We start from the raw sequence: 24678 nt of genomic DNA, 5'->3' as shown, positions 1-24678 counted from the left end.
CAACATCGCTTACACCAGAGAAACTTTAGTTCCGAAACCCGTAATTCCGAAGGCAAGAGCATAAAGTCCTAAGCTGGGAACTATGATAAGAATTAGCTACTAAAACCGGCTGAAAGGGCTACTAAAGGTACGGACGAAAAAAACCGAAAAGCAGTCAGCAGCTGACGCCAGGAAACGTGATCTTATCGTAAGATTCAAGACATCAACCGCGTGGAGAAGCTAGACCTAACCTAGGTGGCCAAAGTTTGAATGGCTATGGATGCCACTGTAACGATTCCAACCAAGAAAGATGTTGGTACGAACGCGTTGGTCAAATCAGTCGACTTAATCAACGAGAGCCACGCCGTGACGAACCCCAATGTGAGCAGCGTACGTGACGACAACCAGATCGGGATCTTGGTCACCGAGAATGCCACCTTGATGTCGATGCCCCAGCCTTCCTCGCCCATCCTTCGTTCGAAAGGTGGCGGTGTAAGCTTCTTAGGGACCATTTGGATGACTGTACGTTTGTCCCGGGCGCTGGATGGATTAGCCAGGCCATGTACGATCTGTTCCGCAATGCACTTAAACTGCACAGCATTCAATACACGGACCAAACGCTGGTAGCCGAGATTCGCAACTGGTGGGAGTCCAGTTTCACCACGGAGAACTTCATCCTTGCCATCCGCAACAATATGGAACTAAGAAGGGAAAGTAATGTCAACTGGTTGAGTCGTTTTCAAAGGAAAGCTGTTTCGTCATACCTGGATGAATTCCACCCTTGTACAAGCCTTCCAGTACAGCAGATGAATTACCCATCGAGTCAAACCAGTACCCTTCGAAGCCCGAATCCCCTGGTGAGCCCTGGCGTAGAACATTCGGTCGTCTTCCAGGGCATCGACATCTTCTACAGAGTAAAGGAGGGTCCTCTTCGGTTCACTGTAGGGGACATCCACGCAGTAGAATATTGTCCTCTTCTTGTCCGCCACTGAAGACTGCCGCGAACGTGAAGATTCTCGCGAGCCTGAAGATTGTGATGATGATGATGAATTTTGATCCCGATCCCCGAAGTCCGACGTCGGGATCAGGGACCTGTTACCAATGTCGCCCGCTATAGGGTCCATCTGGATCGCATAATAGTCACCTCTATCTTCGAACGAGGATCTCCCTAATTCTCTTGATGGGCTCGAGGCCTGAAGTGGGGAAAATACGGATTTGTAAAGCTTTGCTTGTTCTTTCGAAAGTACAACCGACAGATGATGTGAATCGCACTGGAACGCGAGTTAGCAGTTTTCAGATCAAGGGAATCCAACATCGATGCACTCACTTCCCATTCCATGATGACGTCGTTAGGAGATGATTTTGGCGGCAAGGGACTGAGTGGCCACCAGTCTATCTTTTGACCAAGCCATAATTCCAAGTTCCGCCTGAGCCTCTCCTCAGTAGTCAAGGGCCTTAAACTCGACGCGGGTTTGAAAGTAACCTCCCTGATACCGTCATGGTACGTGACCCTTGCCAATTCCATCTGGACAATGTCAGGTAAGTACAAGAGATCTCAGCGGATGCTAGGGTCGGGTTCTGGAATGACAACCTTGCAGTAGACTCAGGCAGATAATAGAATAAGTAAACTCACATCGATCAGTTCAATGCAAGTGTTTTTTGCAGTGATGCGGAGTGAGGCCTCGGCGAACATCTTGCTCCATAACGGCTTCAACCTTTGCGCGATGACGCTGTTGTTTGCCTCGGCGACCCAGCCAAGAACGTCCAGATTGATTCGCGCGTCAACATCTGACTTTCGTTCGTATAACCGATCTACGTGGCGCCTGGAAATCTGGAAATGATCCCTCATCTTCGCCACGCCTTGGGCACCGTCTCCAATTATGTATGCTAGCATCTCGATAAAGACGCAACCGAGATTCCATACATCGTTAGGCAAGATTGCCTCTGGCGTGGGGATCTTCCGTACTCCTGATGTTACTGAGGCATAAATATCTTTATTGCCCGCTGTGTCTTTATCGCCCCTTGCAATGCCTCGATCGGGTAGACTGTACCGCAGCGAGGACGGATCGACAGATGAGAGGTACCGTCCACGATAGGCAATAATTAGTGTCGCTCCAACCTGACAAATTCATGAAGTCGACTGACAGACTAAAGTCTGCAATCAGAGCCACAGGTCCTTCAGGTCCTCTGTACAACAGAATATTGGAAGGTCTGATGTCTCTATGCGCAATAGACAAGTGGTGAAGATGTGCAAGACCACTGGCTAGACCGACGAACTGGCCCATTAGGTTCCGGCGTTGGCGAAGATCTCAGGCTGTTCATCAAACCGTCCCTCGAATAGATGTTTCAAGGTTCCTAGTGCCAGCGGGAATACCATGTTATAACTCTTCGTTGTCTTGGTCTCCTGGATGAAGGCCCTTAAGGTCGGCACGAGGTTTGCATGGTTAATATGCTTCACTCGCTTCAGATTTCTGAGTTCCGACTGGGCCCACCCCTTGACGGGCACCTAAGAAGAATCAGCGAGGCCCCCAAAACGTGCTGCGTCATCCATCTAGTTCGATCAACTAGTGCGTCCATTGTGGATGATGAGGGCGATGACACTGAGAGACAGCCCTATCTGTAGAAGGGCGTTGGCACCCACATAGCTGGCGAATGACATGGCGTTTGCATTCGATACCGGTGGTGGAATAGCTTAAATCCTGAAATTTTCCACGTAAATGTTTTAGGCAATCGAGGAAACTTAAGTAGACATCCCCAAGAACTCTCCTGGTGGGGGGATCTAGCCTGATGGAATTTCTCAGTACGCCCGCATCGATAGACCGAAACCGTGGCGGGTTGTTATTGGCGTGAAGTAAAGGCTAGTTAGCTTGCTGCTTTACCATGGCCCCTTCTAGGCAGATCGCTGTTCATTTGCATCAATTCGTATAATCTTCCGGATTGCCGTTTGCACCAGACAGCCTTACCAGCCGGGTGGTCATCTGAGCTAGGCTTAATGGTCAAGATACCGCACAGGGTTTGATTCATTGCCATAGCTATTGCGCATTGTCGACGTGTTGGCGTACAAACTGACGGAGTGCTCTACCGTCTCGGGTTTCCGTAAATATGGCACTCACATGCTTTATCCTGTGCAGACATAACCACTTGTATAGAGGCTCTTTCAATGGTCTATTCGTACCACTTTAATCAATCACTTGTTCAGGCTACTGCGTCTTACCCCAATAGTCAGAAGTGATTGAGACGATCTATGGCTCGTATGCAAGTGTTTAAGGATTTAGTTCATCCGACTTGTTACACGCGGTTAGGTTCTCGAGGTGACAAGACGTGCTGACGATAGATTCGTCCAAGCATAGATTGCCTTTAACAGGCCGCACGGTCCTCAAATATGTCATTGCCGATATGACTGTCTTATTTATTTGGCGGCCGCTCTGACCAAGACCAATGGCTTTCCGCTCTGCACGATGTCGTTGGATGACACAAGCACCTTCTCGACCGTGGACCCTGCAAGTCTATCATCCACCGCAACGTTGATCTCCATCTTCATGGCCTCGAGGATAGCAACCACCTGTCCCTTCTCTATCGTCTGGCCCTCCTGTGCCAACATCTTCCACACATTGGCGTTTACGGGCGCCTCGATGACCTCAATATTAGGATCTGTTATTTGTTGGAATCCAGCGGTTAGCATTTGCTTCTCTTCAGCACACTTTCAGCTGCATACAACCGTTGAACTAACTCACCATCCAGAAGCGCCTCGATGTTGTCCACGGAAATACCCTTGGCCTTCTTCTCCTCGTCCCACTTAGCCAGCAGCTCCTTCTCCAGGCGCACCATCTTGTCCTGGCACTCCTCTGCCGCTCCTTCATCGCGGCGACTTCGTCCGCGTGCTCTCCAGGAGCACGTTGTGCGCCCCCATGTCGAACGTCGCATCCGACTCGACCTTGAACCGGTACCGCCCGGACCTGAAGAGGGCCATCTGCCGGTCGTACTCGCGCTCGTCGACCTCCTCGAACGTGATGACGTCCATGTCCTCGAACATCCAGGGCCGCTCGCGCGAGAACCCTTCTTTATAGCCCAGCGTATCCACGCCCGGAATCGTGAGGCCGGCCATCATGTACCCGCCGGGGGAGTCGACCGGGTAGATGGCGAGGCACGACCCGCCCCACGAGACGGTGCCCTCGGGCGTCCAGGTCCGGCTCGGGTTCATCTTGGGCGCGTTGAGCCGGTGCCGCGGGTCCGCGGGCAGGCACTCGGGCAGGCCCATGAAGAAGCCCATGCCGACGCAGACGAACTCGGCCTCGAGCCAGAGCCGCCGGAACGCCGCACGGCTCAGCCCGTTGTTCTCCGCCACGAAGTCGAACGTGTCGGGCAGGTAGCTTGCGTAGGGCCGCTGGTTCGCTATGTACCGCTCGGTGCACTCGACGAGCTTGGGGTGGGTGAAGGTAAGTGGCAATGTGAATCGCCGGCTCGGCACGCGGGCGGTCCGGAGGTGGCCCAGGCCGGCCTCGAGCGACACGAGGTATTCTAGGAGCTGCGCCCGCGGCACCGCGAGGCCGTTGTAGTAGATCATCATCGAGTTGCCGATGCAGACCGTGTTGTAGATGCCCTCGCCCGTCGCGGAGAAGCGGATCGTTCCGGAGGTGCCGGCTTCGAGTTTGCGCTTGAGCGCCGTGGTCCGGCACTTGTGGTTGATGTCGAAGCTGCCGTGGCCATAGTCCACAAGCAGGTAGTCATCCCCGCCTTGGCGGTACGAGACGCATGGATGGGTTTCCGTCTCTTCGAGGAGCTTTATGAGGCCTGGCTCTGGCTCGGCACTGGCACGATCACTCGGTGTATGTGCCATATTATTGTCCAGGGGATTGAAGATAGCGCCCAGACCACTACCACTTGGGTCTTCGTTTAATGTCGCTAGGTGCTTCGCCACGGCTGAGATGAAGTCTTCTTGTGCTCGGCGTGCACCGAGGGCTTCATCGAGGGGACACGGGACGAAACCGGACCTTGTCACCAGATCGGATTTGTCCAACCTTCCAATAATCCGCCTTTACAACAGTGAAGGGGCATACAAATCCGCCAAAGTCAGGACAGTCGTTCGGGAGGACAACCGGCTCATCACCAGTGAAGTTGATGCCGCCCATGGGATACCCGTACTCGATGACATTACTCGGGTGGGCGCCTCCGTCTCCGCCGTCCGCCCGCGCCCATTTGGGCCGCGGCCCGATCAACCTTATGCCACCACGGGCAGCGTTATGCGATATCTCCCAAGCAGTGTTGTAGAACATTTCGAAGTCTTCCTTGGCCAGGTAGTCTTCGCAATACGGTCCATACATGATCTGGAGTTCCCAGCAGTCATGGCTGTAGTTGGGTACCAGGTCGGTCGGGATGGACACAGAGGCACCAGAGGCCGATCCCGCCAGCTCTGGAGGCAGCTTGTTGGTGATCTTCAGGAGATCGCCGGCGCGAATGGGTCGGCCTTGGTACCCACCAACCAAGGTCACAGAAACCGTAGCCTTGGAACCAAACCACTCGGCAACGTTTAGGAATCCGCCGTACACTGCCAAATACGACCTGCACCCAGCCTCAGACAGTGTCTTCCCGATAGTAAGCCGCTGACCGGCAGATATCTTAACTCTGGTCCACATGGGAAAGGTGCCACCGTCTAAAGTTGCTGACATGGCTGCGCCTGTCAGCGCCACGACGGCATCGCCCAAGAACAGCAGATCGGGACCGGTCAGCGTTATCTCAAGGCCCTCTGCCCCAAGGGGATTTCCCACCAGCGCATTAGATAATTGGAAGGCTACGGGGTCCATAGGGCCCCCGTGGCCGAAACCCTTGCCGATGGTTGGACGGCCCGGATAGTCTTGTATGAGGGTATACGATCCACCGGCCAAAACATCTATCGCTGCCGGGCGGAACTCGAATGTTGACAGGAACTGCGTTATTGTCTCGCCATCCTGGAACTTGGGGTCCTGCAGTACAGCTAACAGGAAATCTAAATTTGTAGGTGGTCCGCATATGACAGTTCTGGACAGAACCTCCTGGAGTCCCGCCAAGGCATCTGATCTGGTTGGACCATGATGGATGACTTTAGCCAACAAGGGGTCTGCGATCGGACGCCATGTTAGTCTTCATCACCATCACAAGTTGGAAAAGTCACCAGAAGTTAATGCAGAATAGATATGGATATGATCTGAAGGCCACTTACCGTAATGAGGACTGATTGTTATACCAGCACGTACCCATGTGTCTAACCGCGTCTCGGGAAGCTGGTGCCACTCCACTTTCTGAAGCAGACCGGGAGACGGGGCGTATCCTTTCGCGGGGTTTTCGGCGTACACCCGGACTTCTATAGCATGACCAGTTGGTACTTTCCCTGCTTCAGCCAGTTTCGTTATCTCCTCAGTGGAGAGACCCCCTTGTCCGCCAAGTACTGCGTCTGCCTGTCGTAGCATCAAGGCGACGAGGTCGACGTCATACACCATCTCCGTCACACCGTGCTCCACCTGAAGTCGCGTATTCATCTCCAAGAAGAAGAAATCTCCCGTCGCGTCGTCGACCAGGAACTCCAGCGTGCCCGCACTGGCGTACTGCACGGACTCGGCCAGAGCCACGGCCGCCGCGGCGAGGCCCCATCTCAGCTCCGGCTTCTTCTTCGTTTGTTGTGCCGCCATAACAAAGGGGCTCGGACACTCCTCGATGACCTTCTGGTGCCGCCGCTGGATGCTGCACTCGCGTTCCCCGAGCGCTACCACCCGTCCGCAGCCGTCGCCGAAGACCTGTACCTCAATGTGATGCGCCGCGGGGTAGTACTTCTCGAGAAACACACCCGAATCGTGGAATAGTGCCTCCCCGCGAGACTGCACCGTATCGAACGCGGCCCGGAGCTCGGAATCGTTGGCGCACGTCTGCAGGCCCATGCCGCCGCCGCCCGCGGTGGATTTTAGCATCACCGGGTAGCCCCCAAGGTCCTCGGAAACCACGCGACAGGCCTCGTCAGCGCTGCGCAGCAGACCTTTGCTCCCAGGAACGACCGGCACGCCCGCTTTGGTTGCCAGCTCCCGCGCCGTGTGTTTCAGCCCGAACTGCTCGATGCTTTCCGGGCTTGGGCCGACGAAATGCAGCCCCGCGGCGGCAACGTCCCGCGCGAACCCGGCGTTCTCCGACAGGAACCCATAGCCCGGGATGATGGCCTGCGCGCCCGCGAGCGCTACCCGGATGATCTGCGCGCCGTCCAGGTACGCCTGGGCCGCGGGCCCCTCCAGCAGGTGCGCTTCATCTGCGTCGGCTACGTGCTGCGACGCTGAGTCGGGCTCGGTGTAGATGGCGACGGTGCGTAAGCCCAGCTGCTTGGCGGTTTTGATGATGCGGACGGCGATCTCCCCGCGGTTCGCTATGAGGATGGTCTTTAGATGATCCATCGTGTGTTACCTGTTGTTTGTGATAAGGGTGAGCTATGTTGCATCAAGGCGCATAAGCCCCATTTAAGGAGAGAGCAGCCTGCAGGATAGATATGCAATGCATCAGGCTCATCGGCGGCACCTGATCAGCAACACATATCTCGGTACATACCATTTCGGTACAACGGAATTGCCGGGGATCTGCGTTGGATCAGCGTTGGGATATGATGCTTGTCCATGCAAGATAAGTCAACATTGGGGTTGAAGATAAGAAGCTATTGCAGACATGCCGAGATAGGCAGCCGCATGCGTGATAAGGTTCAAGTTGGGGTAAGAAAACATGGCAAGTGGGCTGGCATTGAGGACATGTGCCACTATGGGCTGAAGGATTTGGAGAATCTCCAAAAACCCATCTCCAATTGCCCTGGCGCTAGATTACGGCGAGGTATTGTGACCCTGTGATTCCTTTCCAAATTGCTGCGGTCTTTATCATGCGACCATACAAGGAAACAAAGTCCGAGGGGAGCCAAGCCAAACCCAAACACCCTTTCCTCAGTTGATCTCGCATACGCAATTGTGCAAGACCCGGCTACCCGCAATGGCACCACGCAAAGCCTACATCAATGTTGATCTGGGAGAGGGATATGGCAACTACAGCTGCGGGCCGGATGGGCTGCTCATCCCCATGATTGACCACGCCAACGTGGCCTGTGGCTTCCAGTACGTCAGGAGTCCGCTTAATGTTCCATGTTATACCGAGAAGATTTCAAGAAAGCTGACCTGAAACTTGACAATGAAACAGCGCCGGTGACCCTCTTCATATGCAACAAGCCGTGCGTCTGTGCAAGGAGCACGGCATCAAAATCGGCGCCCACCCAGGTCTGCCCGACGTGCAAGGCTTCGGCCGGCGCGAGATGAAGCTTAGCCCCGAGGAGCACACGGCCAACATCGTGTACCAGGTCGGCGCGCTGCGGGGCTTCCTCGACGCCGCGGGCGTGGCGCTGCACCACGTGAAGCCACACGGGATCCTGTACGGGATGATGTGCCGGGACGCCGAGGTGTGCCGGGCCGTGTACGCGGGGGTGCCGCGGGGCCTGAAAGTGTTCGGGCTCGCGGGCACGTGCCAGGAGATGGTGGCGGCCGAGATGGGCCTCGAGTTCGTGGCCGAGTTTTATGGGGACGTGAAGTACGATGACGGCGGGCTGCTCGTCATCGACCGTGTCAAGAAGCCGTGGAGGGTCGAGGACGTCAAGCGGCACGTGCGGCAGCAGCTGCAGGACTCGGTCGTCACGTCGTCCGTTTCGGGCAAGGTGGTCCCGCTGCCCACCAGGGACTACGCCATCTCGGTCTGCTGCCACTCGGACTCGCCCGGCTGCGTCGAGATCGTGACGGCTACGAGGGAGGTGGTCGACGAGTATAACAAGGCCAACGGGTTTTAGTCAACTTACTTACCCGCTCGGGGATCTGTAGTCCACACACACAGCGGGGCTCGAGACACGCCTAGTGAGTAGGACATTATCTTTACCTGCTGTATGCAAATCCCCCCCTGTAGCCGAGTTTCAGGGACTGACTCCATGATACAAGAAAGATATTTAGAACGCGGTTTTGACCGAATACAAGAGTCAAGGTTGAGGTGGATGCTGCTATCTGAGTATCTGGTTGGCCAAGGGGGTACTTGGAAATATATACACTGATAGCAAAAGCCGCGATAATGATAACATATTTGAAGTAGCTTTTAGAAGGGATCCCCCAAGTTAGGATGTAATATACTCGTTTCTGGAGACAAGCGATACCCATATCGACAAGCACGCGCTGTGTCAGGAGCGATATTGGCATTGATACGACGCTTCGGTAATATACAAGGGTTTAAAATGAATTCCCTATACAAACACCATAGTAGCGCGATGTCCATGGTTTGCAGCTGTTAGTTGAGAATGGTACGTGTAGCACTTCTTTGAGTATGGTCACTTTTGCATCAGTTCTATTTAGTTACGAGTGAATATGCGCACTGCCTCAGCACATACCTATACTGCCACACTGAATAAGCGTTGATCTACTTCCCGTCCTCTACACCCTCGCACCAGTCTTCTTAACATGAACATTGACCTTGTAGTCCGTGTAAATGAGGCTGCTCCCAGCATCGCGCTCCCAGACGAACCCCGCCGGGTCGAGAAGCTCGAAGTCGTACCTCCAGAGCAAGCTGGCCACGATCAGCCGAATGCTCTGCTGGGCCATGTGCCGGCCGATGCATGCCCTGCTACCGATGAGGAAAGGCCGATACGCGGCCGGATCGTCGGCGGCGAACTCGGCGCCCTTCTCGGCGCCCTCCAGCCACCGTTCCGGCCGGAAGGCGGCGGGGTCGGCAAAGTGCTCCGGCGACCGCTGGATCGTGTACAGGTCGGCGGACACGATGGTGCCGGCGGGGATGTACAGGCCCGCTATGGTGCCTTCCGGAGCGGTGCGTTGTGCCGTCTTGCCGTTGGCGGGGGGTAAGAGTCGCAACGTCTCCCGGACGCACGCGTTCAGAAAGGGTAGCCTGGCGAGCCGCTCCCCTGTGATATCATCTTCACTGGCGAGAGTGGTCCTTAATTCGGCACAGAGCCTGTTGTAGGCGTCAGGGTAGCGCAGAACGTGGTAGAACGTGGCCGCCAGCGTTGTAGCGGTAGTCTGGTAGCCGGCCAGTCTAGGTGCATCTGTCTGTCAGCATGAAATGTTCTGCTGCGTTCTAGACGGAAAGAGGCGGTACGGACGTTAGACCCATAGCGTTACTGAAGAAAGCATCTGCATCGAGTGTCAGACCTTGCTTTTCGCTGCCCATGATAGCGGTGAGAAAGTCTTCTCTGCCATCTTGCCGGTCGATACAACTTTTGGGAAACGTCAGTTAGAGAAGTGTCATGGGAATCACGAAACAAGTTACTCACTCGCGTAGCTTTGTCGATGGCACAAGCTTGGAGAGCTGCGAGGATGGCGTTACTGCTGTTAAAAGCCCCCTGACTAACTGGAGTGCTTGAGCGATGCCAGGCATTGTGAGGCAGAAGCTCAGGGCTTCCACTATGGGCATCGACGCTTTACCACGTTGCTTCAAGGATTCGTACGCAGCTAAAGGCTTCGATTCAGTTTTCTGTTGGTTCAAAGAAGAACGCGCTTGCACGACTTACGGCGTTTTCCAGACATCAGCGGCTCGCCGAACGCCAGATCACCAATGATCTCCCAGAACATGGTCTCCAGCGTGTCGGCGAGATCCATTCGAGCCCCCCTTTTCCACAATTTCGTCTATGTTGGACATGGCCATGTCGATATGGAGCTTCTGGATAGGCTCTTGCTTGGCGCGCGCCTGAGGGGTGAAAGCTTGCTCGATCACTTTGTGTAGCTTCCTGTGGAGCGTGGGATCGGGTATGGTGATGAGCGTGGGCGCGTTCAGGACCAGGTCTGAGAAAAGAGTCAAGAAGGTCCCGTCCTTGGAAAAACGACCGTCCTCCTGCTTTGCGTAGATGGCGGTCTCCGCCTCCAGGGAGGCAAAGGATACTTCATTGGGGCCGATTCGTACAGCAGGGCCTGGTATCGAGTCAGTCAGTTTTCTTTGTAAGACCGAACCGTCGGGGACTATCTTACCGTATTGTTGGTGAAGGGCCTGTAGTTCCGAGTTGAATCTCATGCGGTACAAGGCTCTCATTATCCATAGCTTGTTCTTATTAGGAACAGAGCGTCTGACATAGCTATTTTATGACAACTCACCGGAGAGAACTTTGCCAAAAATGGCCCAGGAACGTGGGAAATTGGATGGAGGAAGCAGTCATATACCACCACTGATGCAAGGACCAGGGCAAACTGCAAACATTAGCTCAATTTAAGTTAGGGTTGAAAGGTACGGCCTACAATAGCTACCGCAAGGCCAGCTTGTTGTCCCCAGCTCCAAGCTGGCAATAGGGAGATGAATGCCATGATAGATGTTCGTTGTGGCTATTAGTGAAGCCGTAGTATAATGGGAGTTGGATAGGCAATCTCCGTGCCATTATCACGGGGGATCAAGAATGACAGCCATTTCAATTCGTCATCGTAGCAAATCCGTACGGTTGTGATAGGCTGTAGGACCCATCGAGACTATTCCCAAAAATGAAAATACAATACAGGATGACATGCATGTGTTCAGCACAATATTGAGCCCTATATCGTGGCGGAGTGCTCTGACGTGAGAAAGGTGAGTATTCAGCTGAATAGCCTGTCAGCCAGGTGTTGAAGGACGCGGTAGCACTATCGATCCCAGATAGTGCTTAGTGGGGATCCGATATTCTGTAGTTGAAGTCGGGTCCCGTCCCGTGCTTACTGCGGGGAGACTCGGACGCACAACCTTCCATAGTTGATATTATTGATCATGCAGTCATGTCTTACATGTTTTTATCTTTGACATCCCGGTAAGATGCCACCCGCGCTGCCCCCACACCTACATCAGACACCGGTTGGCGGCGCCTGAATACTGTCAAAAGATGATTGCATAAGCCCCGGAAGCTACACATATCCCGCCATTCCCTATTCGCCCGCTGGTCACCCCTTACGCCTTAGCTCTTACATGGTGATACGCGTCTTTATCGAACTAAGGTTCAATATGTTCCGAGACAACCGGGGTTGGCCAAGGACAAAGCCTAGGGCCTATGGGTTATTACGTCATGTGTCATGAACGGGTGGTACTTTGAAACATTGGCGAAGTAATTACTCGCTTCCAGCGTTACATCATGCTATCTGAGGATATTCATATGGCTGAGTTCTTTTTACATGTGCTCCTCTGGGCTCTTTGAAAGACAATTGGTGGCTGATAGAGCCTACCTGACCTTAAACCACCCAGGGACTAGCTTCGTGAAGACTCCGCCAGGATCGTACCTTTGTTGGACCTCCTTCAAGAAGTTGACGTTGTCAGAACCGTAACCTGCAATGGGGTCCTGGTCTTCTGCAGCGTAGTTCATGTACTTGAAGGGATGATACAGCCCTCTCTCCTTGGCGGCTGCTACTGATTGCTCGAGCACAGCCTTGATACCGGCAATGACGGTCCCATCATCCGATTCGTGAGACCACTCCCATCCAAAAGAGCATACTTTGACAGAAACGGTTCCGTAAGCAATAGTTCATTCATAGGGGAAGAAAGCAACTCACCCATCAGGGGCCCATCCTCTTCACTGAGACCCATCACATTTCCTCCGCGTTTTGCTTGCTCACGAAGGATGTTTCGTGTGAGTGGTTGAATGCCCAACATTGGCGCAAAGCCTTCATCCTTTTCCAGGCCGTTGTCAAGTGCCTTCTTGACCTGCTCCACATAGAACGCGGCCATCTGCTGTAGTAGTGCTTGATCGACCTTGAAAGTCGCCGTCGTGAAACGGCTCCGCTTCCCTGGCGGCTCCGACTGGTTGAGCTCTTCGGCAAGGTTCGACAAAGAGGTCACACGCGCGGTACTGGCGATCTTCTGTGCGCCGTAAGTCTCGACATCGTCTCGGAACCGAGCGAAGATAGGAGGCTCCTCCCGGCCGAGGGCGTCGTACTGGCCCACGGCCCAGGCAAAGTTGCCTTGCATGTAGCCCAGGCCGGCAAAGAGCGAGACGTGCGGGTCTGACGGTGCCTCGTGGGCAAACTGGACGAAGTTTTCCGTGATGGTGGATGTCACGGACGGCAGCAGCGGCCAGACGTGCAGACCGCCCCCACATCGGCCCTTGCGCATACAGGTCCAAGTCAAAGCGTGTGACGACACCAAAGTTGTTCCCGCCGCCCCGGAGGGCGCGGTAAGAGGTCCGGATGGGTAGATTGGGAGACGTCGATGGCAGTACTGTTGGCAAGAACAACCTGTGGTTATCAGCGTTAATTAGCTAAACACAAACATGATCACAATATATAGAGTGCTGTTGTCGATGCCAGTTATACTTACCTCGTAATTGCGAACATTGTCGCAAGCCCAGCCGTGCAAGCCGGAAAAGTGGCTCAGCCCCCGCCCAGCAACAAGCCGCCCACCCCGACGTCCCGCAGCCGGCCGCCGACGACCGTCCGGTTCGTCTTCTCGAGCTCCCGGTACACGTCGCCCCACTTGGCGCCGGCGCCGACGCGCGCCACGCCGGCGGCCTCGTCGACGACGACGTCGCTCAGGCCGGCCATGTTCACCGTGATGCCGCCGTCGCTGTTGCTCGCGCCCGGGATGTCAGAGTGCCCGCCGCCGCGGACGGCGAAGGGGCAGCCGTCCTGGCGCGCCGCCGCGATCAGGGTCGCGATTTCGTCCACGTTTCGCGGTGGGAAGAGGCAGCTGGGCCGGACGGCTTGCTGCTGCTGCACCCAGAAGAGCGGTTTGCCCTCTTCGTCCCACGCGTTATCCAGTTTCTTCTGGTCGACGGCTGGGTCGAAGTCTGGGTCTGCAGCAACGATGCCAAGCGGTGTATTAACCGAGGGCTCTACTAATAGTAGAAGGCCACACTAAGAATGTTAAATTTACCCCTTCACCTTTTGGCATCGAAGCGCCATCTTGATCATACGTACTACGTTGTTGCAGGCTCCATAGTCTGCTGTCAGGCCCTTGCTTCCTCCAATACAAACGCAAAGGACGCCGATGCAGCGCAGGTACAATGATTGGCGCATTTTGATTTTAGATTCAATGATTCAAACCGATGAGGGCGTTGGACAATCAGGTCTGGGACACGGTTATTGTGGCGTTGTAAGTCACCTGCGTGAGCCCCTTGAAATCGAGTTCTGAGCGATTATTTTCAGGGGCCAACGATTGAAAGTTCACATGCAAAAAAAAAAAGGAGAGATCCGGTCTGGTCAGGTATATTGGTAAGCGGGAAAACGACCTAGTACGTATCTCTGGACCATCCCATCTGTATTTGCACACGAGGCGGGCGCAGGCCTGGCCCGGAGTTTGCTGACTGCATATATGGGCCCTGGTGTTATCCTGCGCGTTGCGTGTATGCCTCGGCGCCGAGCAGCTCGGGCGGTCGGCGGTGTGACTGACTATTGATCTTGGCCGCAGATACGCTGCTGACGTGAGAGTCGTCGTAGAAGAGCTCGGAGGTGGTCACGTCGGAAGCGGCACCAGCGAGAACGTTGCCAATCCCCTTTTGCCTCAGGCCTGCGCTCTGGTCTGGGCCATCAAGGATCATTAACCAGCACATCTTGGCTTCTTACTTGGCATGAGGCTAATTAATGGGGAGGGGTTTGCACGCAATCTGACAGATTCAAAGAGGACTGACAGCTTATATGTAGGATGGTTGCACTGAACATGGTCTCACAAAAATGCCGGCACTTGATTGGTCATGCTGGATAACGTGTCGTTCATGGTATGCATTCACCCACACTAACAAACTAAAGTAGATAAACAATACTGCGGAGCAACCCGCGCCAATAAAATCATCGCGCTTATTCTAACCTCACAATTCACTTGACACTGAGCTTGGCGAGGCACAAGCGAAGCATCGGGTTTGCCTCGCCCGCCAGCTGCTCCAGTCGGTCAATTTCCAGCTCCAGCTCGCGCTCGAGGTCCCGCAGGCAGTCCAGCGTCTTCTCGAACGCCCCGCACTTCTTCAGACATGCCGTCAGATGCGCCTTGCACTCTTTGGATAACGGCGACCCGTTGCTCGTGGCCGCGGTCGGGCGCTGCCGGAAGACGCCGAGGATGTGGCCGCGGTACTCCGGGTGGTGCGCGAGGCAGTAGACGACGGGTACGAGAACTTGCCCTCGTCCAGGTCCTCGCAGAGGCCCTTCTGCGTCGCGTAGTCGCCGAAGTTCATGTAGTCGTCGCGGATCTGGAAGAAGCGGCCGAAGAGCAGCGTGAGCCGCTCAAAGTCCAGTTGTGTCTTCGCAGGAGCTGCGGCTGCTGACGCCGCACTCTCGGCCTGCATCATGCGCAGCAGCATCCGGAACATGCCGCCAGTCTTGTGGTCGACCATGTTGACGTACTCGGGCTCGCTGGGGCACGCCAGGTTGTGCTTCCAGTACAGGTCCCAGCTCTGGCCCAGGTAGAGGCCCTCGAGCTCCTCGAGCACGGCCGTCAGGGCCGCCGGGCTCAGGCCCTGCGCGACGTCGCCCACGGCGCGGACGAACATGAAGGTAGCGCTGTTGATCGACTGGGCCGGCCCGAAGACGACATGCGCGGCCGGGAGGCCTCTGCGCAGGGGGGAGTTGTCCTGCAAATCATCGAGGATGAGGGATGCGTTGTGCAGCGTATTGACTACGGAGGTGATGTGCTTGATCGCGGCCGGAGACACGTGGAGCCATGTGTTGAGGGCGTCGATAAGGGCGCCTCGGACGCCTTTGGAAGGCATGCTTGAGATGTAGTCTGCGGGTGCATCCAGAGCAAGATTGGACGGCGTGTAAAACGGATAGCTGGAAGTGTCGTAGTTATCGAGCCTGCTGCTGTCGCTGCTGCTGCCTTCATGTACGCTGACGCCCGAGTCCCTCCTTCTCTTCGTGGGAGCATCGTCTTCGGTACTAGGTGAGAATCCCCTCTTGTTTCCATTGCCGTTGGCACCGTTGACGCCGCCGCTGCCGTTGGCGGTCTTGGTACCGTTGGTGACACTGCCGTTGGTGGCCTTGCTACCATTGACGCCATTTGCAAGAGCATCGTTCTTCCATGCATTCTGCCTTGGGCAAGCAGAGCACCAGTAGTGGTTTCCTGAGACAGCAAAGCCGGCGCAATCAATCCATCGTTTCAGTTTCAAGGGTATGTCTGGCTGGGCCATGTAGAGTTCGTCACGTCGTTGGCAAAAGTCGCGCTCTGACTTGATGACCCGGAGCTTCACCTCGTTCTTGGCGGCCTCGGTTGAAAGGCCCTTTGTTCTTCTGAACAGTTCAACGGCACTTACAATCCGCTTGGAATGTCCTGCCTCTAGTTCTCTGCATTCACGTTCCCAGCTGAAATAGTCGTTGGCCAACAGAAGTCCTTCCGTGGCTGCATCAATAATAGGCTGCACGAGCTTGTAGTCTGCCTCCGAGAGGAATATCGCAAGACTGAACTGGAGCATGGGCCAGAAGACGCTGTCACTTTGGTTAGTCTTGGAACCTCAGAGAGGAATGTGGTTTGTTGCTTACAGCATCCCGCCGTTTTCGCTGCGGTATTGCAAGTATTCTTCTATGGTCTGGGCTTCCTTGTCGCTGTTCTTCTCGCTTATCGCCAGCCAGACATCACGGAACGCAGCGAGCATGTTCAGACCAAGTTCATGATCAAGCTTCACGCATTCGAGGATGCACTGTGAGACAAGCTTCTTGGTCTTCATGGCCCTCGAGTCGGGGGTCAGAGATCGCTGATCGCTTGGATCCAGAGCTGCATGGAGCTCATCGTTCTCAGCTTTGGCATCGTCAATGCTGAGGCCCTCGCCCTTATCTGAAAAGCCCTATTAGCAAAAGTGGCAAATGCGTGAAGGGGAGATTATATAGGAGCAATGGTACCGTCGTGAATCAGGCCTAGGTCGGAGAGGTAGGCCAATACGCCCAGCCGCTCCGGAATCGCCTCTGGGTAGATGAGAGAAGACCAGTTCCCCACTGGCGAGAAAGAGAAATGGGTTTTCTTCTCACGGCCGTCGCCGATTTCCCTCACCCAGTCTTTTACAAAGCGGCGGCTTGCAGAGTTGGCGAGGTCATCTCGGGGATGAATTCGAACGGGTAGCGTTGTGAAGCAACCCGTCAAGCTGGCTTCGTCAGGAGAAACGAGCCTCGACTGGTACGATAGTGGTTCCATGACGTTCAGTTTGCTTTCAAGACCAGAAATTGCAATAGTGATGTCCAGAGTAACTGTTTGCCTTTTAGGTACCCACGGGAAACTCAGCCAACTTCCGTTCGTCTATTTCAGATATCTACATGAATCCAGCCAGGCTGTTCATGTTTCGTTTAGTATTTCTAAAGGGGGATGTACCTAGCAGATCACGCCATAGCAAGCAAGCTGGATACTTGGTCGCGGTGTACGGAAGTATGTGACGTACAACATGCTGATAAGAGAGCCAACAATCCAGACCCGTGCCGTACATTCATTCTGACGCGGCACTCCCCGTTTGGTGTTGCTAATCTGGTATTGCTGATGTGAGACTGCGGGTGTGATAGCGCTGACCACCTGCATGCTCACCATGGTACGCGTCCGACAACATCCGGCAAAGAAGGTTGCACGAAGACCCGAGTTCAGAACTGACGGGCCCACCCCCCTGTCAAAGACGGTGACGCAGTTGCTGCTAGTATCTCCACCGGGATTTTTGGAGTTGAGTATTTCGCGCCCTTGCGTGTGCCTGGATACTGATATACCATAAACATATATGCATTTCTACTGACAAGAAGCCGGATTCCGACGTAAGTGACTGAGCTGCTGGTAGGTTGCAAGAGCCTGCCGCAAGGTCTTCGTTCTTCTCAGTTCCCGCTCATCTCTTCCCAATAAAACAAAAAAATCGGCTCAATATGTCGATATCCATCCTTTCCGTCGATGCACTCAGCGGGTCTGTGACTCTGGTATCCCTTATCGCATTCTTCATTTTCTACGTACTGTACCTCACCGTGTACCGTCTCTATCTGAGTCCAATTGCCAATTTCCCAGGGCCGAAACTTGCGGCATGGACGTACTGGTATGAATTCTGGTACGACGTGGTAGCCGAGCCCGAGTATACCTTCAAGATTGGGCGATTGCACAAGCAATATGGTAAGTGCCGGTCCTGTCCCGAGTCTGAAGAGCTCATACTGACCAGCTGTAATCAAGGGCCTATCATCCGCATCAACCCGGATGAAATCCATATTGTAGACCCTGACTTCTATGACACGATTTATGCCGGCAGCGGTCGCAAGCGCGACAAGTGGGACTGGATCACCCGGTCCTTCGGCGTCGATGAGAGCCTGATTGGTACTCTCGGGCACGACGAGCACCGCGTGCGCAGAGCCGCACTATCGCCGTACTTCTCGAAGCAGAGCGTGCGAGCCCTGCAGCCGCTTGTTGACCGGAATATGGCCGTTCTGCTTGGACGTCTCCAGGATTTTGCGACGAGCGGGGCCACGATGAAGCTGGACGATGCTTATGCTGCCTTAACTAACGGTAAGGAATCCCTCTTGCGACTTGCAGTCGAGTTTTGCCTACTAATTCGAAAGTAGATATTGTCGAGTACTATGCCTTTGGACGGAGCGAGGACCGTCTCCATGCCCCAGACTTCGACCCGTCCTTCCGAGACGCCATGCTGCAGGGCGGCAAATCCGGCCATGTGCTGAAGCACTTCCCGTGGCTGATGGACATGCTCCGCAAACTGCCGGACGCGTGGCTGCTCCGGCTGAGCCCCGCCATGGGCGCCTACTCGCAGCTCCAGACCGACGTCAAGCGCCAGGTCGCCGAGATTCAGCGCGCGCACCAGACGCACGCGTACGAGAAGGCCCAGCGCACCATCTTCCACGAGATCCTCAACAGCAAGCTGTCTGACTACGACAAGTCGAGCGACCGGCTCTGGCAGGAGGGCGAGGTCGTCGTGGCCGCGGGCACCATCACGACGGCCTGGGCGCTCGGCGTGTCGACGTACTTCACGTTGGCGGCGCCGGACCTCCTGGCCCAGCTGAAAGCCGAGCTCGAGGCCGCGATCCCGGACCCGGCCCAGCCGCTCAGCCTGGCCGCGCTCGAGCGCCTGCCCTTCCTGACGGGCGTCGTACAGGAGGGCGTGCGTCTCAGCCACGCCATCTCGCACCGGCTGCACCGCATCTGCCCGGACGAGACGCTCGTGTACCGGGCCGGCGGGCGCGAGTGGCGCATTCCGCCCGGCACGCCGCTCAGTATGACCAGCAACCTGGTGCACCACGACGAGCGCGTCTTCGCCGACTCGCACGCCTTCCGGCCGCAGCGCTGGGTTGAGAACCCCCGCCTCGACCGCTACCTCGTCTCCTTCGGCAAGGGCGGCCGGGCCTGCCTCGGCATCAACCTGGCGTACGCCGAGCTCTACCTCACGCTGGCGGCGCTGTTCCGGGTGTACGGGACGGCCGAGGTCCGGGGCAAGGACGACGTCGGCAGGCTGGAGCTTTTTGAGACGTCAGCGGCTGACTTGGTCATCACCAGTGATACTGTCGTACCCGTCATGCCGGAGGACTCCAAGGGACTGCGGGTTAAGGTGCATCAGCTAGCTAAGTGATTTGCTCAAGTGATGGCTTGATAGGCGGAGTCGCGATGGGGAAGCTATAGTCGCCCTCGTTTGCTTTGACAGGCTAAAGGGACCGGGTTTGGCTGAAAGTGCTCACAATTATCATGTCATATTAAGCTCGCGTATTATTAAATGGACCAGTATGGCAAACAGCTTGCGATATAATGAAGCACTTGTACGGTAGATTAATCCATTCTCTGCCTTTCAGGCTTACGATTCGCAGATGCTAGGTAACCAGCTTGTTCTACATTTGGAGCTTTTCGGGAGAAATGATATAGGGGTATAGATGTGGCAGAGATAAGCCAAGGATGTCACCAGGATGCTCGTTGCTTCGTTGAACACTGGGCTACCCCCAAAACAAGCATGAGTAAACCATCAGACCACGTTACTTGTAAGTGATTAGCTGGGTAACAAGAATAAGCTAATTACTCGGTTCTTGTCCAATAGTGTGATTCTTATTGATGTCAACATCTATTCAGTTGTCACTCTCAGCATATAAAAAAAAATATAACCATTCCGGTTTTTAGGGATAACGAATATGCCACTGGCTAAAAGTAACATCTGTATCTTTACTCCACTTTAAAACTATAGTTAATATTCCCGTGTTGGAATATGATGTATATATATTAGATTAGGTTAACATCACCAATAAGTTAGGTGTCAAAATCAGAATAACCTATCTAGCAATATCTACTCAACGAGGTTGGTAAAAAGGGGTTCAGTTCCATGAACTAGCCGCAGCTGTGATCTCAGACATAGCGTAGGGGACGACTGAAAGTTCAAGAATGCCGCCATAAAGCTCACTTGAAGACAATGCCATAGGAATCTTGAATTATAGCAGGGTATTGTAGACAGCATTTAGGCCCAAATATTTGAACATATCCATCTAACCTCGCTCTCTAAGCTCCCTACCCTGAACGGCCCATGTACCAACCAGCAGCACGACACAGAACCCCAGCTCAGCCAAACTTTCAAGAAGACAACGAAGAAGAAGAGGAGCAGCAGTCCTGCGTAGGCGCGCACTTTGCAATGCGCTCCGGGGCGCACAGGCCCAGCTCGGAGTCGTACTTCTGCCCGACGTTGCAGTCGCCGATGATCGGGATGTTGTTGGTGCAACGCATGTACTGGGTGCAGCGGCAGGGGTTGGGGAACTTGCCGTCGGGCTCGGGGCATTTACACGTGCCGGACTGGCGGGACGCCAACAGCAGCAGGGCCGGGGCGGACGAGACCCCGGTGGCGCCGGTGGGCGAGGCGCTGGTGAGGGGTGCTGCTGCCCATCATGGGGAGGAGCATGAAGAGCGATTGGAAACGCATGGCGATGGATTTGGGGTTTGGGCTGAGTGCGAATCAGAGAAAGTATATCTGAAGGGAGACCAGGAGTTCTTCCGGCGTGTACTCAGATGATCCAAGTGATGATTCTTTTCTTTGGCAGTGAAGATGACACTGGTTACTGAGCTCCAGGCTGCTGTCAATGCGAAGCGGCAGGTGGCACTTTATACATTTCTTCTGAACGGCCTATGTATCGATAGTCTCTGGCGCGCTGATCTACAAAATGCCGGGAGTCCAATCAGGCCGGCTGGAGTTGTCTCCCTGATTGTCTCATAGGCCTTGTCGCTCCGTCTCGATTAGCCCATGAAGGCCTGGGCCAGCAGCGCATTGACACACACCCATACCATTAACCTGCCGTATTTAACCCTGTAAGGATGGCATGCGCGACCAGAACAAAGATCTACCTAAACGTTACTAACCAAACTGGTTGGTACCAATCTGAATCATATAGGGAAGATGGGAGCCAGGGGTTACAGGTAGCCATCCAGCTGTTCCAGAGCTCGTCCTTATTGTTTCAAGACTCAACTATTGTAGGTTTGACTGGAGTAAGTCATGAACCGCAGAGGTGGCTGGTATCGGATTCTATTATTGGAGGCCGTTAGTATCAGCTACTAGGATATAGCCAGAAACACTGTTGAGAGTCGCCACTTATTCCGATACATGAAGTCGGACTCTCTCGGGCGTGTTCGTCTTGAAGTGGCGAAAGTGTCCGGGTGGGACCGGAGCAAACCCCGGCTTTGTCCTGAGATCCGCGGAGGAACTGGCCAACATGGATTAGCGTTCTTATACCGTCTTATTATCCCACGCAACCAGGTCGCGGCTGGCATTACTGTTATAATTGGTAAAGAGGACGAAGAAGGGGAATTGCGACTACGACGACGCTACTTTCATTAGCATCGTCGAGGCCACCAGCTCGACACAGTGGCGCCGCGCCGTGCCACGGACCCACGCGACCACTTCTTCGGGGTGTTGGGTCTGATGCCCTAAGCGTGGCACTCCTATTCTCCAAAGATCGGGCATACGGACGCAATGCACTAATTCGTCGGGCTGTGATTCGTGGACAGATAGATGTACAGCAGGTCGGAATCACGTCCTGCCCTGGCAGTCGTTGGAACTGTATTGATACACAATAAATAACGTGTAATCCCTTCTCGTCTTGCTAGAAAAGAGACGCTGTAACCATTCACTCGTAAAACTTGGTATACTCTGTCTAGTTGCCCTTATTAACCAACCGTCGCCCTAATGACAAAGCGCCGAAACGCCTCCCTATTTTATGTTACCTTAGTCGTAAAACTCCTGGAAATGCTCAAGCACAGTGGGTATGAAGAATAATGCAATGCCACCAAAAATCATCAACTCCCAGTCTTATCTTCTTCATCCGTAAATCGCAGCCAAATTGGTCCGACGTGACGTAGTGTCGGCAAACCACCATCCCGGGCAGTCCAAGGCCTTGTACGTACGGGGCATCTGCCTTCAACTCAGTTCTTCCAAAGCCCGGTACTTCATCTCAAGAACCCATTTGTCGTCAAAGTCGATGCCGCGGCGCAATCTAGTCGCAGCTTTTCGCCATATGCTGGCACCGAGTCCGATATCCGCGAGGTAGAACTTCCACTCCTCCACCATCAAGTCGCCGTCATCCTGCCCGATCTCCACGGCCTTCAGGAGTCCTTGCTTGGGAGCACCCAGAGCGACTACGTAGCGGGGATGCACGTACAGCTTGGCGCCGTCGATGACGTTGACAGTGCCCTTCGTCGGGTCTACGCCGCTGGGGATGTCGATAGCGAGGACGAAAGCCTCGTTGCGGTTCGCCCACTCCATCAGCTCGTATGTCGTAGCTTGATCGCTCGGACGCAGCTCTTCGAACGTGATCGAAAGACCAAGTAGAGCATCGATGATGAGCGTAACAGACACCTGTGATGAGGCCACCAAGCTTGTAGCGTTCTTGCTAAGATTCTCAAAGAGCTGCGCCTTGGAGCATACAGCGCCGCCAAAGTTGCGGAAGAGCCGAATCTGACGTCGAAATTCTTCGATAAGTTCCTTTTCACGCTCAATCCCCACCACACAGACCAGTACGTTGATCCCGCGGTTTCGTAGATGCCGAGCGGCGGAGATAGCTCGGCTACCGGACTTGTTGTTGCCAGCCAAGACAACAATGGTGGGCGTATTAGGAGGCGAGGCCGTGGCGTTGCGAAGTTTGATGGCAGGATCACCAAGCGCAGTTAAGGCCACCTCGGCAACGCTACGGCCTGCATTCTCGGCCATCAGGTCCTCACTCAACCCGATCTCGTTATGGGCAATGTTTTCCAGGTTCAACATCTGGAGATGTGTTACCGTCTCTATGCGTCGATTCAAAGGCACGGCGTAGAATCCCTCTCCACTTATCGTCGGGATTGGTTGCTTTTCAGTGTTAGTACTCCTGCGCATCCCGGAAGGCGTGCGGAAATGCACCTGGTGTGCAAGGTTGTCGGCGGGATGTCTTACATTGGAGTTGCCCCGACTTGGTCCTCCTATGCCTTGTATTGCACTGGCACTCGCCTTACGTGACTGGGATCGCCTTGAGTTGGACATTCGTGAGTCGCCCCGCATACGAGAATTGCGGCCGCTTCCTTCCCGCCCACTCATTTGCTTTTCACCACCGTTAACGGTTGCATCATCAGCCTCACTTTTCCAGAAGTCGTCGGGTGTCTCCTTGAGCTTCGGCGTGGGCGACGGCACATCCAGGACGTTCTCCGTATAGTGTAGGTTCTTGCCACCGGCAGTTCCTGGCTTGGGTCGCGGTAACCGGTTGTGGGACACGAGACGCTCATCGTCAGCGACTTTATCCTGTTGGCGCATTTCATCGAATATGGTCCGCTTATCGAACTTGGCCAAGCTTCCCCTCGAAATCGAAGTCCCCGGCCTCCTGAACGTCAGTCACATCCTCTGAGGCCCAACCATTGTCGGCGTTTGGCGGTTGACGGCCCTTCTGGCTCTTCTTAAGAGACGCGAAAGGCTGGAAAGACTTGGTGGATTGCAGTATGGGAGTCTGACGCCATCCGGGGCCTTGCTCAGTAGGCTTCGCGCTTGAGGTGGGTGTGGCATCCCCGTCATTCTTGCGGTTCCCGTTACGACCACCCCTACGTTGTCGTTGCCGAGATTTCTTGCTTTTGGCAGTTGATAGCCCATCTACAACCTGAGGGGCGGTGGGCGTGGCATTGAGCGCTTCGTCCTCGGTCGTATCGTTCTGATCCAGGTCGTCTCCCACGGCAGGTGACTTCCCCAGGGCAGCATTGCTGGCGTTGGCAACGATCGTCAGCCTGTTTAGTTCTCTTGCCAGAGGTGTTGTCTCCAGGACTGCGGTATCATGTCGCTTGGCTGGACTGGAACCAGAAGATCGTGCTGGGCGAGGCGAGACGATGGGCGGGGATCGCGCTTTTCGCTGGTATTAGGGGGTTGGGGGTTGCGATTTTCGTCATGACGGATCGAAGTCGGTCTTCTGCCGATGTTGATGATGGCCGGGTCTTGGAAACTCGCGTTGGAGGACTTTGGGGGTGCCGGGGCTGCAGCAGCAACAGGAGGAGCCGTATTTGGCGGTGGCTGTTCGTTGTACGACTGCTGTGGCGCCTCTCTGATGTCCTTGATTAAAGCTGGGTTCAGCTCCAAGGTCGGGTAATGCTGGCCGGTGGTCAAGACATGGACTGCGCAAGGATGTGTCAGCGGCCCTCATGCAAAGAAAGGGATGTCACCGGAATGGAAATTAACTGTGCGTACCTTGGTGGAGGGCCAGCAGTTGGTTGGGAACGATGGAATAGATAGTGCCCACCAATGTCAAATCCTTGGGGTTGTTCAGGATCACCGTCATACGCATTCCCAAAAACTGCTCGGCCATGGTG

General features: G+C 54.7%; 10 protein-coding genes across 10 annotated transcripts; 2 read left to right on the top strand and 8 right to left on the bottom strand.

The window, feature by feature from the left end:
• Positions 1-230: 230 nt before the first annotated feature.
• PG994_003624 (serine threonine kinase) lies at positions 231-1873 on the bottom strand (the record flags this gene model as incomplete). The annotated part of the gene is made up of 4 exons (XM_066855033.1): positions 231-680; positions 744-1250; positions 1307-1504; positions 1613-1873. The coding sequence occupies 4 exons, from the start codon at positions 1871-1873 to the stop codon at positions 231-233; spliced, it is 1416 nt and encodes a 471-aa protein (XP_066719311.1).
• A 1515-nt stretch (positions 1874-3388) lies between these two features.
• PG994_003623 (uncharacterized protein) lies at positions 3389-7388 on the bottom strand (the record flags this gene model as incomplete). Its single annotated transcript, XM_066855032.1, has 5 exons — positions 3389-3630; positions 3714-3913; positions 3963-4899; positions 4961-5962; positions 6176-7388. 5 exons carry the CDS (start codon positions 7386-7388, stop codon positions 3389-3391), a joined length of 3594 nt encoding a protein of 1197 aa, XP_066719310.1.
• Positions 7389-7965: 577 nt separating this feature from the next.
• PG994_003622 (lactam utilization protein lamB) lies at positions 7966-8806 on the top strand (the record flags this gene model as incomplete). The annotated part of the gene is made up of 2 exons (XM_066855031.1): positions 7966-8087; positions 8170-8806. The coding sequence occupies 2 exons, from the start codon at positions 7966-7968 to the stop codon at positions 8804-8806; spliced, it is 759 nt and encodes a 252-aa protein (XP_066719309.1).
• A 628-nt stretch (positions 8807-9434) lies between these two features.
• Positions 9435-11040, bottom strand: PG994_003621 (cytochrome P450 3A19; the record flags this gene model as incomplete). Its single annotated transcript, XM_066855030.1, has 6 exons — positions 9435-10050; positions 10118-10231; positions 10289-10466; positions 10526-10589; positions 10633-10922; positions 10980-11040. 6 exons carry the CDS (start codon positions 11038-11040, stop codon positions 9435-9437), a joined length of 1323 nt encoding a protein of 440 aa, XP_066719308.1.
• A 967-nt stretch (positions 11041-12007) lies between these two features.
• Positions 12008-13973, bottom strand: PG994_003620 (uncharacterized protein; the record flags this gene model as incomplete). The annotated part of the gene is made up of 6 exons (XM_066855029.1): positions 12008-12014; positions 12189-12453; positions 12513-12984; positions 13022-13193; positions 13348-13811; positions 13875-13973. The coding sequence occupies 6 exons, from the start codon at positions 13971-13973 to the stop codon at positions 12008-12010; spliced, it is 1479 nt and encodes a 492-aa protein (XP_066719307.1).
• Positions 13974-14281: 308 nt separating this feature from the next.
• On the bottom strand, positions 14282-14506 carry PG994_003619 (uncharacterized protein; the record flags this gene model as incomplete). Its single annotated transcript, XM_066855028.1, has 1 exon — positions 14282-14506. The coding sequence occupies one exon, from the start codon at positions 14504-14506 to the stop codon at positions 14282-14284; it is 225 nt and encodes a 74-aa protein (XP_066719306.1).
• Positions 14507-14926: 420 nt separating this feature from the next.
• Positions 14927-17067, bottom strand: PG994_003618 (Ophiobolin F synthase; the record flags this gene model as incomplete). The annotated part of the gene is made up of 3 exons (XM_066855027.1): positions 14927-16367; positions 16422-16713; positions 16779-17067. The coding sequence occupies 3 exons, from the start codon at positions 17065-17067 to the stop codon at positions 14927-14929; spliced, it is 2022 nt and encodes a 673-aa protein (XP_066719305.1).
• A 704-nt stretch (positions 17068-17771) lies between these two features.
• PG994_003617 (uncharacterized protein) lies at positions 17772-19468 on the top strand (the record flags this gene model as incomplete). The annotated part of the gene is made up of 3 exons (XM_066855026.1): positions 17772-18009; positions 18067-18396; positions 18453-19468. 3 exons carry the CDS (start codon positions 17772-17774, stop codon positions 19466-19468), a joined length of 1584 nt encoding a protein of 527 aa, XP_066719304.1.
• A 980-nt stretch (positions 19469-20448) lies between these two features.
• Positions 20449-20791, bottom strand: PG994_003616 (uncharacterized protein; the record flags this gene model as incomplete). Its single annotated transcript, XM_066855025.1, is given in 2 exon segments — positions 20449-20664; positions 20681-20791. The coding sequence occupies 2 exon segments, from the start codon at positions 20789-20791 to the stop codon at positions 20449-20451; spliced, it is 327 nt and encodes a 108-aa protein (XP_066719303.1).
• Positions 20792-22279: 1488 nt separating this feature from the next.
• Positions 22280-24674, bottom strand: PG994_003615 (uncharacterized protein; the record flags this gene model as incomplete). The annotated part of the gene is made up of 4 exons (XM_066855024.1): positions 22280-23629; positions 23670-24102; positions 24141-24483; positions 24557-24674. 4 exons carry the CDS (start codon positions 24672-24674, stop codon positions 22280-22282), a joined length of 2244 nt encoding a protein of 747 aa, XP_066719302.1.
• Positions 24675-24678: the final 4 nt, after the last annotated feature.

The sequence above is a fragment of the Apiospora phragmitis genome (assembly GCF_038363925.1).
Source record: "Apiospora phragmitis strain CBS 135458 chromosome Unknown utg000004l:1.0-3135199.0:1.0-3139288.0, whole genome shotgun sequence".
Taxonomy (NCBI): Eukaryota; Fungi; Ascomycota; class Sordariomycetes; order Amphisphaeriales; family Apiosporaceae; genus Apiospora; species Apiospora phragmitis.
The sequence above is the reverse complement of the archived record's forward strand: the minus strand, read 5'-3'. Positions and strand labels throughout refer to the sequence as shown.